Source organism: Lissotriton vulgaris, unplaced genomic scaffold (assembly GCF_964263255.1).
Source record: "Lissotriton vulgaris unplaced genomic scaffold, aLisVul1.2 SCAFFOLD_673, whole genome shotgun sequence".
In the NCBI taxonomy this organism is placed as follows: domain Eukaryota; kingdom Metazoa; phylum Chordata; class Amphibia; order Caudata; family Salamandridae; genus Lissotriton; species Lissotriton vulgaris.
Window position 1 is genome coordinate 475,726 of NW_028242452.1, and position 15,448 is coordinate 491,173.

Genomic DNA, 15,448 nt, shown 5'->3' on the forward strand with positions numbered 1-15,448 from the left:
TAAGCCTGGGAGTGGTGGGGGGGTTAGGTGTGATGTGTGCTGGACTGAAAGGGTGAGAGGGGAAGGGGGTAGGTGGAGGCAGGGTATGCGGGGCCAGGGGGGAAGTGGGAATGGTGAGGTGGATGGGCGTGCAGTTTACAAAGGCAGGGGAGGAGATATACAGGGCATTGTTCGATAAGGGGCTAGTAAGACGGAGAGGAGGAGTAATAGGGAGTGTCGGAATTGGTCGGTCATTAGGGGATGTGGGGGTTTGGTGGAGTGAATTGTGTGGATGGCTGGGGGATGGTTCAAGAGAAGATGGAAGGGTAGGATTAAAGGTGAGGGGAGTGTTGTTACGGGCAGGAGTTTCAAGGAGGAGTGGAGTAAGAATCTGGGGGCAGAAGAGAGTTGGCGGGGGTCTGGAGGGGGGCAGGTGAAGAGAGGTGGAATTGGATAGCACTAGGGGGTGGTTCGAGTGCGGCTGACAGGGTAGGATTATTTGCCAGGGGACTGCCATTTTGGAGAGGGTTGGGAGTAGTGGCGGACGAGGGGGTCCAGAGGGGGATTGGGACTGAGGGGATGTTGGAGGGGGAGTAGAAAGTGAGGGGGATTGGGTCTGAGGGGATGTTGGAGGGGGAGTAGAAAGTGCCAGGTGGTCGGACAGAGTGTTGAAGAGGAGTTCGAAAATTAGGAGGTACTTCTCAGAGGCTTGGATCAGGATATTTCGCGTTTTGTAGATGGAAATGGGGAAATCACCAGGAAAAAGAGAGGAGGGGGAAGTGGGGAGTTTATGACCGTGAGGGATTTTAATCGAGCTAGAAACTGGAATGTGTTGTAGGAAGGTGCTCTTCCATTGAGATGGGCGTTTGATGTTGAAAATGTAGTTAGTTTTAATGGGGGATGTGAGGCTGTGATAGTTATCTTCAATGAGGGTTTCAGGATGACGGGTGAGAAGTTTATGTTTGAAGTTCTTTTTGGCTTTTTTAGAGAGGATGGGGGTATGAAATTGTCCTGAAGTTGGGACCATGTTTGATGAGTGAGGGGGGATTGTTAGTTAGATCCTGAGTGGTGGGAGGTGTGTTGGTGGTGTTTAGGTCGGACATGGTGGTGAGGCTATATTGGGGGAGAAGATAAGTTTGGACAAGAAGGGGCAGGCAAGGAGGTGGGGATTAATAGCGGAGGGAGGTTATGGTGATTAGTGATGCGTGGGAGGATATGAGAGGGACGGGGGAGGGAAGTTCTATCGGGGTCTTTAGCAGGCGGGGTGGTGAGTATAAGAACGGGAGGTGCAGTGATAGCGCGTATGAAGGTCTATGAAGTGAGGAGTGATTTGGAGAGTACGTGAGAGAATTGTGTAGGATACCAGGGGAGACAGGATATCCACTGACTTCGTTAGAGCTAAGATTTATCTCTCAAATATCAGCTTTAAATATATTTGCAAAATTATGAGGTTTCAAAATACACGTAGTTTTGTGCTGAATAGACACTTTTAAATTTTCGTCAACACGACTAATTCAACCAACCAAAAGTGTTGAATTTAGTAGGTTGGGCTGCACACAGAAGAGCTACTTACAGGTGGCTGGAGAGCTACCAGTAGCTCACGAGTTACTCATTGGAGAAGCCTGGCTTAGGAACACCGATCATCATGATGGAATCAGCACTGGCAGGTCTACTTTTAGTGGGGCACAGGGAGTTGTTAGGTTTATGACTGAGATTGGCCCCAAAGGAAGAAGAAGTTGGAAAACTATCCAGAGTCAAGTGCCCAGTATGAGCGCCTAAGCTTTGAGTATTCGAGGTATTGGAAAATACCCCTTTGTATTTAAGCGCCCATAAAGGCACATGACTGGGAATTTAATGATGATGATTAGCAGTGGGAACAACATCGTATATGAGATCAGCACCCTTATTCACAGGAGTCACGGTCTGGGTACAGCTGCAGATGGTCTGGAAATGGTTGCGGGTAGATCAATTTGTCCAAACACTGCATGCTTGTTGCTAAAAGCTAGAAGCTGTTCCAGTTACGCTAGGAGTCCCACAAGGTTCCTCGCTATCCCCTACACTCTCTAACTTATTCATGGAACCACTCACTGATCTGCTACAAGCGTCCAACGTGCAATTTCACATGTACGCTGACGATACCCAACTGTACCTCAAGATCAACACCCTAGACGACATTAATCTGCGTAACACCACTCTTAAGTCCACCCAAACATGGCTGGCAGAAAATCAACTCAGATTCAATGCTTTGAAAACTGAATTCCTCCTTTTTGCCCAACCCGCCAAAGTCCCGATAATGCACAATTGGATCAAACACCTTACAGCACGCAATGTTCAACCAACCATTGTGGATTCAGCGAAATCATTGGGTATAACTCTGGACTGCAACCTCAATATGCAGAAACATATTAAGAACGCCACAAAGGGAGCAAACTTTCAGATTAATACACTAAGGAAGTTGAAGCCCTTCCTACCTCCCAATGACTTCAAAATGGTGGTTCAAGCTCTAGTTCTACCATGGCTGGACTATGGAAGTGTCTCTCTATGCGGTCTCCCCAAAGCCATTACAGCTCCCCTAAGAACCGCCACCAACGCAGCTGCAAGACTCATCACTGGCTCGAAAAGAAGGTCCCACATCTCCCCTGACCTAAAATCTCTAAACTGGCTGCCATTTGAAGCCAGAATTCACCTGAAAATAGCCTGCATGACATACAAGGCCTTAAATCACCATGCTCCCAGCTATCTCACACAAAAACTCACAATATCCGGGGGGAACAGATCCACAAGAAGTGCGGAAAACCTCCTTTTGAAGCCACAAAAATTCAACAATAAAAAACTTACAAACGATCATTCTCAGGAATGGCACCTTGGATATGCCTTTCCACTGTAAATAAGACTGAACCCCTCCACCTCATCCTTCAAGTTGGAAGTAAAAGGAATCCTTATGGCAAAATTCACCTAAGCATAATCCCAGGTTTTCGCGACCTTGCTTCGTCAGCCCGCCCTTACTCTGCAGCTTACCGCTTTGCAGTTTGTATACTCAACAATTTGCTATATATATTTTTTTCCCTCATTATATTAATATGATTCACCAGGCTGCTCCTGTTCTGCACCATGTTGTTTTACTTTTGTCTTCATGAATAATGCTGTGCTCTATGGTCTCTCAATGTATGATATAACTAAACTCATCTACTGTAAAGAGCTCTGATACCCGCAAGAGTCTTGTCCGCGCTCTATAAAACTTTCAAATAAATAAAGAATTGGTCAGTGATGTAATCATGGATTTTAGAAGCCCCTACCTCAGTTTTCAAATCTAAGATAAAAGCAGTGTAAGAGGCGTGGTCAAAGGAGATGGGAGCAGAAACATCAGGTGCCGTGGAAGAACACACCAAATTATTAGCGACATCCTAATCGTTCGTCATCTCGGCAAATGGGGCAAAGCGGTTACTGCAACATAAAGCATCCTCAAATGTAGACTGTAGTTGCTAGACAGAATTGGAGTGTACTAGTGATGTTATGTTATGTTAGGGGAGATTTATAAAGCGCACGTACACCAATAGGTCTCTTGGTGATAAGTTGGCACAAGTGCAGTTGTTAACCTCTTGCGTGCTGATGACGAGCTGAGCTCGTTATGCAGCAGGGTGGGTGTGTGCTGATGACGAGCTGAGCTCGTCATGACCTCCGCAGAACGCCCATGCAGGGATAATTACCCCGCTGTGCTGGGCGTTCCATTGAGCGGGCGTGGCCATGACGAGCTCAGCTCGTCATCAGCACATGGCCACCGTGCTGCATGACGAGCCGAGCTCGTCATCAGCACCGCAGCGCCGCGTGCAGATCCCCTCCCCTGCGCCCCCGCGGCGAAGGGGTTAACAGTGAGTATGCTTTACCCACAGTATGTTGCTCCTGGGCCTGAAGAGTATGTTTCTTAAACATCCCCTGGATTTGATTTTGCTTGTTTGTGCTGCCTGGGGTGAAAAACTAATGGGGGAAGGACGCGAGGCAGCGGGGGGCTGCAGCGAGTATCTCCTCACATTCAACCAACAGATTGTCATGGCGGTCAAGCACACAATTGCATCCAGCATGTTTTTTGCAAATTTGTGGTTTTCTTTTTTATCAACCCCCCCTCCCCATCCCCTTCCAGGGCCGGCCCTAGGCATGTGCAAAGTGTGCACCTGCACAGGGCCGCCAAACCCGAGGGGCCGCCACGACGAGGATCGGATGGGAAGGATCAATGATACATCGTGGCACTGGCGGCCCGCTGGCAGGATTTGGCGGCCTCCGGCTCCGACCCCGGCTTCCAATACTAAGTTCCGAGTCCGACAGTCACAGTTCCAAGCCCTGACACAGTGAGTCACCCCCCCCCCCCTCCCTTTAACTTCCCTGGCCTCTGGCTCCGAGTCCGCACCGACCTCGGTCCTGATTGGGCAGCAGGGGTGCTGGGGTGTTTCAAATCATCATGACTGTCACCCGGCTGGCTGGCACAGACGCCGGAAGCCAGGATAGAGTGATCTGCGGCATCGCGCAGACTCAACCTAACCTGCTGCTTGACTTCCCCGCGTGCGTAACTAACTTGTGGGACTGGTGACGTATGACTCTCTCTGCACAGCCCAGCCATTTGGTGGTCGTCGACGTTGGAGTCGGACAAAAGCTGAGCGGCCCCTGAGCTCAGACTGAAAATAAAGTGAAGAAGTGTGAACGCACCTGCCGGGTAAGGGCAGAATAGATCCATTCTCTCAGATGATTGATAATGATATTTCTGCACACTGTTTGTGGCACTGACTGACTATCGCGACGCGTCATGGCAAGCAAGCGAGTCATATGAAGATAGGTATCCAGGCGTGAGTGTAGCTGTTAATGCTTGAGGTCGGAGGGGCGAATTTACTGCACTGCAGCCGGGAGTTTTGCTGCATCGAGGTAGGCCGCCCGCTGTCTGTCTTCTAGTGGCAGCGCCGGCCACTGACTTCCTTTAGGCCCCACTCCGCCTGTGTGCCTGCAGGGCCTATAATAAAGGTGAAGTCGGGGGTACTATTTTGCATTAAATTAAGCGGCAGTATATGGCTCGAGTCCCAGCCAGCGAAAGGCCTAATCATTGCCGAGTATTAAATTTCGGAATCACTGACACTTTCTCCGAGGGGCAGGGGGCCCGCCGCATTCAATTTGCCGGAGCTTCATCCATTGACTCGTAGGCCGCTGTCTGTCTTCCAGTCAGTGGCACTGGCAGCGGGCGCGGCCTCCCATGTAAACTGGTGGTGATTGATTTCTTTAGGCCCCCTGCTCCGCCTGTGCCAATAAAGGTGGAGAGAAAGGGTATTTCTGCACTATTAAGCGGCAGACAGTTGAAATATGGCTCCAAGTCCCAGCGACTCCTGGGGGCCCCTAGAGCTCGGGGGGCAAAGGAGCGACCGGGCCAACCCGAGCGCTTTCAGTTTGACACAGCCAGGCGCGGGCCCCGGTGGAGCGTGGAGTGAGCTCCGCCCCGTCCGGACCCCCTCTTCCGGGGCCCCCACCGACGCTCCCTGCACAGGGCCACCATGAGCCTAGAGCCGGCCCTGCCCCTTCAGTGGCATTCCTTTTTCCCCATTTGTAGATGACAAGGGGCGTATACCAGAGCTGAAAACAGAGCTGTGAAATGGTGGATTTTAACATTTTCAGTGAGGCAGACTAGAACAATCAAGGCAGCAAGCTTAATTATCAGATCAATGCAAACTGACCCAGTCAAACGGCTTAAGGTGCTTAGATGCAACTAGGGGTTGCAAGATATAGCAAACAACAGTACATTTTGGTTGGGAAAATAGATGTTAGCGGGAGGTCCAGCCTCCTCTGGATATGGACGGGCCTACCCTTGGTCCAGGCTTTGTGAAATAGCGTTGTTGATGAATCCCAGGTGAGGGTCCCAGGGTTGTGGGACTTGGAATCCCTATAGGTGGCGGCAATCAGCTGCAGCGGCTCCCCCGTTAGGCAGATGACAGCGTGGGTTCAGTTCTGAAGCCCCCACTTAGCAGGTCTTCAAGAAGGTCTGTCCACCACCCCCAACAAGCACAAATGGTCCCTAAGGGAACAGCAATACTCCCTCCTCTTGCGAATCTGGACATGTACCCCTTAGGTTAGAGAGTTTTGTGTAACACGATTCAAGGCTCAGACGGAGACACCCGAGTTCAGTAATATTTGAGCTCAGCTCAATCAGGAGAGACTAGTTAGCCTAACTGCTAGGGCGGTCAACCTCAAATCTGGGGAACTGGGTTCGAGTCTCAGCAATGACGCTGAACATCCTGTGATTCTGGGCAAATCACTTAATCTCCCCATGCCTAACAAAAAATGAATGTGTCCTCATGTAATGTAACTGGTGCTATGTAAAGCGCTCTGATACCCACTTTGGGTCAAGTTTGTGCTATATAAAACTCTGTAAAAAAAAATATCCAGTCTCCTTTGATACAGTCTCACCACAACACTGTCTACATGTCCTTTTGATAGCAAGTGTCTCCACTTCCTCTCATTTCTGGGGTGTGACGTGGTGGTTGCAGAAGGGGCCGTTAATCTTGGTAAGCTGTTAACAGGATGAGTAGTACGATTGGTACGCTGGAGTTCTTCGACAACTGCAGATACTGGTGGTGGGAGCACTATGCAGGCATTGGAGCTACTTCTGGGTCACTTGAGCAGCAGATGGATAGCCATTTAGACCGGGACACAGCGGCATGCTAGCAGTCACAGTGAGCACTTTGTAAATGCAGCAGTGGTGGCGGTCACAGGCACAAGTCTAAGTTTTGATGGCAAAGGTCTCCATGGTCACAGTTGTTTCACTTTACCAGCGAGGACAATCGCATTTGTTCTTATTGCACTGCCAGGAGGTTAAAGGCCAATCTACAATTTACATTTGCCACCTTACTTCTGGAGAGACTGTGCTCATGCTATCGGACTCACCAATCAGTCTTTGGTGTCTCCATGACTCCCTTGGTTTGACCCTCAGCACTAGGGTCTGGATCTGTTACTCCAACACCTCCTGCAGGGTTTGCAGGATATGTCCCTCTCTCAGTAGGCCGGCTGCCTTCCAGACACTTAAGATCAGAGATACAGCTCTCCCACCAAGACAAGACTCCAGGGAATAACCCCTGTCAACTGGGAAGTTGGCTGTAAGGCAGACACCAGCTCTGGTTGCACAGCAGTCCTCACAGTATGCTGTAGAGCAGAGTGATGCTCCCTGTAGTACGGTAGTCTCCATCCAGGAGTAACCACAACAGAGGCACAAAGAGAGATGAGCTTTCTATACCTGGCGTATCAACAACCACACTATGCAGTGATCAGGGGAAATACAAAAGGCTGGCTCACCTAAAAGATCCTTTCCACACTGAAAAGGAGACTTCAGTCCCACCCTTCACCGCCACCATCTTCCAAGTGGCGGCGCTACAGGAAGACTAATCAGCAGCTCCTCCCAGCATACGGGCTTCAGTGACTTTCTGAAGGTGTCTTGTCTCCACCCTCCAGCTTTAGGAATGTCAGCAAACCACTTCCACTGTCTGGGAATTCAATCTCACCTCCATCTTGGGCACAGGAGCAGATTCGGGGCTTCCAGAATGGAATCCAGAGGCATCCATTACACGGGCACACTTGTGTACATATTGCATGTACCAAACGAGACACAACATAAACACACACAGCATGTATTTTGAATGTTAGCACAAGGGTTAGGATTAGCGCACTGAAGCAGAACTTCACATTGGTGGGGCCTCCACTCCAGTGACACAGATAAAAAGGTCTGATCATGACTATGCATTCACAAAACACAGTATGCTGTGCCATCGATCTACATGCTTAACCCGTGGTAGGCTGGTAGGCTCACTATCAGGACAATGAGGGCATGCTTAACATGTCCCTCAAGGTCACAGGATAGGTCCATGACCTCCATCACGTCAAGGGACAGCATAGGCCTCTATGCACTACATTACCACAAGGCTAGGGCCAAAATTAAATAATCTCTGGGACACCTACTACTCACAGTCAAGTTTTCAGGATAGGGCAACCTGACATACCTCACAGGGGACATTCCAGTCCCAACAACATGTTCAAGCAATATTATGTTTTCCTAAATTAATATGGCTTCCTATATGGTCTTTCCACTCTGTAGGTGTAAACCTGATGTTTTGTGGATTCTAAACAAGCGCACATGTGTGTCTTAATGTATAGTCACTGGTCTAAACAAACATTCTTTCTATGCACACATGTGGTAATAGCCGCTCTGCAGCCTGTAAACGGTAAACAATGTGGAGAGCTTCTGAGTGGCCTGTAAACCTGACGAGGGGCCTGTAAGTCACAAGCAACAGCCCCTCTAGACGAGTTCAGAACAGAAAGGATCAGCCAACTGCAATACCTGAAGTGGTAGTACCTAAGGACATATTGGTTCCTTGGCAACACACTAAAAAGGCCTTCACACCACTGACCCTGGCGGTCTGCAGGACACACCTGAAATAATTCCCACTCACCAGTGTCAGTCTTCCTCCTTGCCTTCCCACTGCTCAACCACAATTCTTTCAGCACAGCTCAGTCCACCAGAAAACAAAACAGGAAAGCAACTATAATTAATCACCTTTAACCTTCCTAACCATGAAAGAATTCATCAAAGCTGAAAACTCTTGCCTTTGGGATGAGTCTGTCTGCTCGGGCCAAGCTACCCAGGGGGTGAGCAGGGGTTATCTTGAGCGTGTATCCCCCTTACCCTGACTAGAAACAACAGTCCCAATTTGGACAAAGGTACCTACCTCTGCTAAGTAGAGAACCCATTTCTAACAATAAAGTAACATGTCATGAATCAAAATATTCATGTGCTGCAAAAGGATCAAACACTGCTATGAACAATTTGGCCTTAGTAGCTAGCCCCCACATAACTCTAGTGAGGAATAAAAGGGTAACCATCAATCAATCAATCAGTGACACTTATAGAGCGCGCTACATACCCGTAGGGTCTCAAGGCGCTGGGGGGGGGGGGAGCCGCTACTGCTCGAACAGCCAGGTCTTCAGCTTCTTCCTGAAGGAGAGGTGGTCTTGGGTCAGGCGCAGGTCGGGAGGGAGGGAGTTCCAGGTCTTGGCGGCCAGGTAGGAGAAGGACCTTCCTCCTGTAGTCGCTCTTCGGATGCGGGGGACGGCGGCGAGGGCGTGGTTGGCTGATCGGAGGTGGCGTTTGGGAGCGTAGAAGTTGACTCGGCTGTTGAGGTAGCTCGGGCCTTGGTCGTGTAGGGCTTTGTGTGCGTGGGGATCTTTCAATCATAATCAGAGTGGGTTTGTCCAATGTGTCAAAACTACAACATGTGTCACTTCTTTCCCTCATATTGGCTATAAAGATGTCTCTGCCCGCATTGCCTGAAATTATTGGCCCGCACCACTTGCTGGAAGTGTTAGCCCCCCTTCCCTGCCACCCCCACCCAAAGGTTGGGTCTTGTTGCTCTTCTGACCTGAGCACAGGTTTCTCGCAGAGCTGCCAAGTTTTCCAGGTCCATCCGTGTTGTGCTGCTCCAGTCCACGTTTTTTCATGGAATTCTGGGACTTGTAGTCTTGTTTATTTCATTATAAAACAGGACTACACGTCCCATAATTCAGAGGAAAAAACCTGGACTGGAGCGGCACATCACACAATGACCGCAGAAACTTGGAAGCTATGGTAAGACTCACAGGGAAAGTAGAGGCACCCCGGAGCAACACACAGTAAAGATTGTTCTAGAAATTCACACAAGTGAGACCCCATTACGAGCCTGGTGAAGAATGAGAGCTCCTGCTGTGAATGGTATACCGTCCATGAGGAGAGACCCATCTATCCGCAGGGACGCAACAACTGCTCCCGGGTGTGATTGGTTCGAAGTTATCTCACTGTGACCAATGAAGAGTGGCCTTCATTGGGCTCTCTTGGTAAAGTTCATAGTAAATTGTAGCGGATGACCCCCGTGTGAGTGTCTTTGCACGTGCTTGTATGGATGTGTGTGTGTGTGTGTGCAAGTTGTGACAGCCTTAGGGCCCCGCCTTCCCAGCAGCAGAATCCTGTGGATGGAACACCTGTGACGTGCCAGGCCCTCCACTGTGACGTCACTAGGTCGAGACCAGCACCAGCAGCAGAATCCTGTGGATGGAACACCTGTGACGTGCCAGGCCCTCCACTGTGATGTCACCAGGTCGAGGCCAGCACCAGCAGGGGAATCCTGTGGAGGGAACACCTGTGACGTACCAGACCCTCCACTGTGACGTCAGGAGGTCGAGGCCAGCACCAGCAGGGGAATCCTGTGGAATGAACACCTGTGACGTGCCATGCCCTCCACTGTGACGTCACGAGGTCGAGGCCAGCAGCAGAATCCTGTGGATGGAACATCTGTGACGTGCCAGGCCCTCCACTGTGATGTCACCAGGTTGAGGCCAGCACCAGCAGGGGAATCAAAAATTAGCTAGCATTCGCGCCAAGAATTTTCAATTCTATTAAGGACATGGAGGCGAGGATTATGCTTCTCTTTCCTTTACTGTAAAACTCACAGCAGCCAATAAACATACAGTTTATCAAGTTAAACTACATTAACCATCATGCTTGGCCCAAGCCACGCCTCCTTAGCCCTACAAGAGCCCTGGTAACAGTCCCAGCTTCCTCTTTCTTTGCACGAACATGCAACATAAGTTCAGTATAAAAGTCTTAACAAACTCCAACGTGGAATAACTCGGAATCACTTCCAACTTCAGAAAATCTCCAACTGGAGGAAATAGAGGATGGCGTCCCATCTGCAGTCTTCCATAGAAGAGGGATCACTCTTTTTTCTTGTCAGAACCTAGAATAAAGATAAAAGAACCCGTAATCTCTGTATAAACAGGAGCAATCATAACAACGGGTGGGTAAGCATGATCATAACATGACATAGCCGGGTGGGATAATCCTCGCCTCCGTGTCCTTAATAGAATTGAAAATTCTTGGCGCGAATGCTAGCTAATTTTTGATTCTATTACAGGACCGGAGGCTTCAGATTATGCTTAGTTCAACGCTGAATCAAATACCACAGAAGAAATGTCACCCACCGGCTTATAGTAAAAATGTTTAAATGTCGACTCAGACGACCAATCAGCACAGTGCATAATATCCTGAATATTCGCTCCCAACAAGTATGACTTCGAAGCCATAGCACCCCTCACAGAGTGAGCCCCAAACAGTTGAACATCAACACCCGACTCTTTCATGACAAACTTAAGCCATCTGGCAATGGTGGCAGAGGACACAGGTTTAAACGGTTTCTGAACTGCAATCAACAGTTGCGTTACACCAGTCGGTCTCAGGGAACGAGTACACTCCTCGTAAGCTTTCAAGCATTGGACAACACAGAGTTTAGCATTACTATGAAAGGCATTATATTCAATCATCCTAGACATAGTTTTTGTGCGGCCTGTAATAGTAAAGGAAACTCCCTCCGGAGTAAATACTCTACCTGCAAGGTCCAGTGCCCGCACGTCCGAAGATCTCCTGCACGATGATAAACATAAAAGCATAGCGAGTTTGGCTGATAACTGTTTCCTAGAAAGCGAATCGTTAGAGGGCCAGCTATCAAATAGCTTGATGACCAAAGAAACATCCCAAAGCCCCGAATACTTGGGCTTGGGAGGATTCGCAGCCCGAATCCCTTTGAGGAGTCTGCACACATAAGGGTGAACTCCTACCGGTTTCCCGTCAATGTGGGAATGACCCGCCGAAATAGCAGATCGGAAATTGTTCACTGATCTATAGGCTAAACCGCTCGTCGCCTTTTCAGTCAGAAAATTCACGACGTGTGAAAGGCCTGCCCCCACGGGATCCAGGTCCCGTTCCACGCACCAACGTAACCATCCCTTCCAGGCCGAAGAGTATCGCTTTCGCGTGGAAGGGGCCCAAGCCTGCTTGATGAATTCATTAGCCGCTCCTGAAACTCCAGGCAAACTCCATTGTTGCCTGAAAGCCTCCATGCCATCAGCATTAGACGCTGAGACAAGATCAACGGATGCTGCTCCTGCAGAGGACCCAGGAGCAGGGACTCCGACCAGGGCAACATCCGTGGAAGGTCGCAGCACATCCCCAACAAGGTCGGGAACCACGGTTGCGACTTCCATAGAGGCGTCACTAAGATCACCTCCGCCTTCTGCTTGAGAATGTATGACGCTACTCGTGGAATGAGTAGAAAGGGGGGGAACGCATAGTTCACTGCCCCCGTCCAATCCTGCAGAAATGCATCCGTCGCTGCCGCCGCTGGGTCCGGCCTCCAGCTGAAGAACTTGGGCAGTTGGCTGTTGAGCCTGGATGCAAACAAGTCGATCTGGCAAGGACCCCAAAGGTCCTGTAGCCAGAGAAACATCCGGGGAAGCAGCCTCCAATCGCTGTAATCCCTCAGATGTCTCGAATTCCAGTCCGCCACTACATTGGACTGTCCCGGTATGTATTCTGCAATAACCGTGATCTGACAGTTGAGGCAGTATCGCCAAAATTCCTTGGCTACCTGTACTAGCATGGACGATCTTGTCCCTCCTAACTTGTTTATATAGCGAACCGCCGAGACGTTGTCCATTCTGAGGAGAATGCAACAAGACGTCTGATGCGGCAAGAGAGTTCTGATAGCGAAGGATCCTGCTAGGAGTTCTAAGCAGTTTATGTGTAAATCTAGCTCTTGAGAGGACCAACGTCCTCCTGTGGAAACCGCGCCACAGCGCGCTCCCCAGCCCCAACGGCTGGCGTCGGATTCTATGACCACCTCGGGAAGAGAACCAAAAATGGCTCTGCCGTTCCAAGCCTCTACTTGGTGCAACCACCACTGCATTTTGTCCCTCACTTCCTGTGACAATGGCACTAAGTCCGAGTACGCTAGCCCCCTCTGGAGGTGCTGTATTTTCAGTCTCTGCAGGGCCCTGTAGTGAAGCGGCCCCGGAAATATTGCTTGTACTGACGACGCCAATAGACCTACTATCCTGGCGACCGTCCTGAGAGATACCATCTGACGGGTGAGAAGGGAACTGATCTCTTTCTTGATATCCTTCAGTTTTGATTTCGGAAGGCTTAACTGAGCAGATTGTGAGTTGATCACGAATCCTAGAAAGTCCGTCGTCTGCGACGGAATCAGAGCGGATTTCGTCTGATTTATAACAAATCCCAGATTCTGGAGCAACAAAATTGTCGTCTGCAGATGTTGCGACACCAGATCCGGGCTCTGAGCCATGATCAGGATGTCGTCCAGGTAAATTATTAACCGAATACCCTGTTCCCGAAGATGGGAGACAACCGGCTTCATCACCTTGGTGAAACACCAAGGAGCCGAGGAAAGCCCGAAAGGAAGGGCCGAGTATTCGAACCATCGTCCGTTCCACTGAAACTGCAGGAATCGGCGATGGGGAGGATAAATGGGAATAGAGAGGTAGGCGTCTTTCAGATCCAAACGGACCAACCAGTCGCCCTGCCGGAGCAGATCTGCCAACAGATGGATGCCCTCCATCTTGAAGTGATTGTATACTAGGAAGTAGTTGAATTCCCGCAAATTCAGCACAAGTCTGTGACCTCCTCCCTTCTTTTGGACTAGGAAGATATTGCTGCAAAACCCTTGCGGGTTGTGTGAGCACACCGCAATAGCCTGTTTCTGAAGCAATTCTTCTACTTCGTTGTCTATAAAGGTCATCTCTTGTTGGGAAAAAAGGAGAGCTCTCGGGGTTGACCTCTGCGTAGGAGTCTGAAAGAATTCTAGTTGAAAACCCTGTACAGTTTGCAGGACCCACGCATCTTGTGTCAGAAGAACCCAATTGTGAAAGAAGTGTCTCGTGCGACCCCCCAGTGGAAAGGGAAAACAATTGAGTGTGCTCACCTGAATTGTTCTGGTTGTGGAAGCCTGCTCTGTTGCCACCTCCGTGGAACCTGCCTTTGTGGAATCTGCCTCTCGTGGGGTAGAAAGTACCTCCTCGGGTAGAGTCCCAGTCTCCTCGACCTCTACCAAAATCGCCTCTGGGGGGACCTTGACTGGCGAAGCGGCCTGGCGAGCGTCCCCGACCTCGTCCGGCCCTATTGAAAACCTGTTGATGGAATACTCGTTTGATTCCAGATTGAGCCTTGTCCAGCGATGTGAAGGTCCCCACGTACTTGGAGACGTCCTTCACAAAGCGGTCACCAAACAAGTTACCCTCTGCTAAGGGTCCTGGTTCCGCGGATGCCAATTCGGTCAGGTTCGAGTCCATTCGCATCAGTAGGGATTTGCGCCGCTCCGTGGAAAGAGCGCAATTAGCGTTTCCTAATAAACAGATGGCCCGCTGGGTCCATCCAGCCAGGATATCAGGGTCTACGGGAACGTTGGATTCTTTGGCCTTAAGGGCCATCTCAAGTATTTTGGCCAAAGGGCCTACTACGTCCAACATTTTATCCTGGCAGCCGCGCCATGCGCGGTCAATGCCCTTTTTCGGATCCTTGGCAAACTTTTTCAAAAATGTTAACAGACTAACGTCGATCTCAGGAGTGTCTGCCACCTTATGGGCCAGGTCAGGTCGAGGGCATTCTGAGCGTAAACGGTTACGCACCTCTTTGTCAAAACCTTTCCTGAGGTTCTCTTGCAGATAATCCGCCACGGCAGCGGCCGGGACCCAGTCAGATGACCTGGGATGGACAATTTCGTTAGGATCGAAAGTGAAAGGTGTAGCAACTTTCGGGACGGACGCCGAAGGTGAGGCCTGTTTTGCCCTCTTCTTCGGTGGGTCCTCCTCGTCCGTATCAGTGGTATCAGTACCAGTAGTGGTGGAAGTGTCCGTGTCTACATAATGTTGCTTGCTCTTGGCCTTGGCCCCTGTAGAGTATCCATGCTCTGTCCCTGACGCTGGTATGAACTGCAGAGCCTGAGCTTGCCCAGAGGCTGGTAGGGATTGCAGAGCACTTGAATGTGGCCATCGGTCACTGTTACCTGCCTGCGTAGCTGGTGGAGTGGTCTTAGTGGACTTGTCCTTAGTGAAACCATGTCTTTTAGCAAAATTCTCCAACTGTTTAGTAATAGGCTTAAGAGCCTTTGCCAATGCTTGATGCACAGTAGAAGGCACTGTGCTCTCGACTGCCTTGTTAACTGAGGCCTGCACCGAAGCGTCTAAGGCCTCCACAATCTTGTCTTCAACTGCAGCAGCAGGCTGCTCTCCATAAACTTCTTCCCCTGCCTCCTCGTCAAAATACACCCACTCTTCCATTGTAAATAACAGTGGGAATGACACCACCAAAATGAGGCAGACACAAGGGGAGTAAGAGGGGGGGTCAGCCCCACTGCACACCAAACACACACCAGACTCCTGTACCAGACCCCCTCAGCAAAGCTGTATAGGTATTATTGCAGCCCAGTGGGCGTCAGAGCCGAGTAAATTCAATATATGGAGCGTGTGCGCACTCCTAGGAAGGCAAACTGTTAATTGCAGCCAGTTAGGCGTCTCCTCCACCAGCTCCTAGTCGAAAACGCAGTGTAAAACGGTGGAAAACGAGCATCAG

The 15,448-nt window shown here is 50.0% G+C and overlaps 1 protein-coding gene across 1 annotated transcript; it reads right to left on the bottom strand.

Annotated features, from left to right (window-relative positions):
- Positions 1-10,743: 10,743 nt before the first annotated feature.
- LOC147668963 (uncharacterized) lies at positions 10,744-15,156 on the bottom strand. The gene is made up of 2 exons (XM_086948316.1): positions 13,803-15,156; positions 10,744-10,766 (listed from the first exon to the last, which is right to left on the bottom strand). The coding sequence occupies exons 1-2, from the start codon at positions 15,154-15,156 to the stop codon at positions 10,744-10,746; spliced, it is 1,377 nt and encodes a 458-aa protein (XP_086804442.1).
- Between the last annotated feature and the right edge of the window lie 292 nt (positions 15,157-15,448).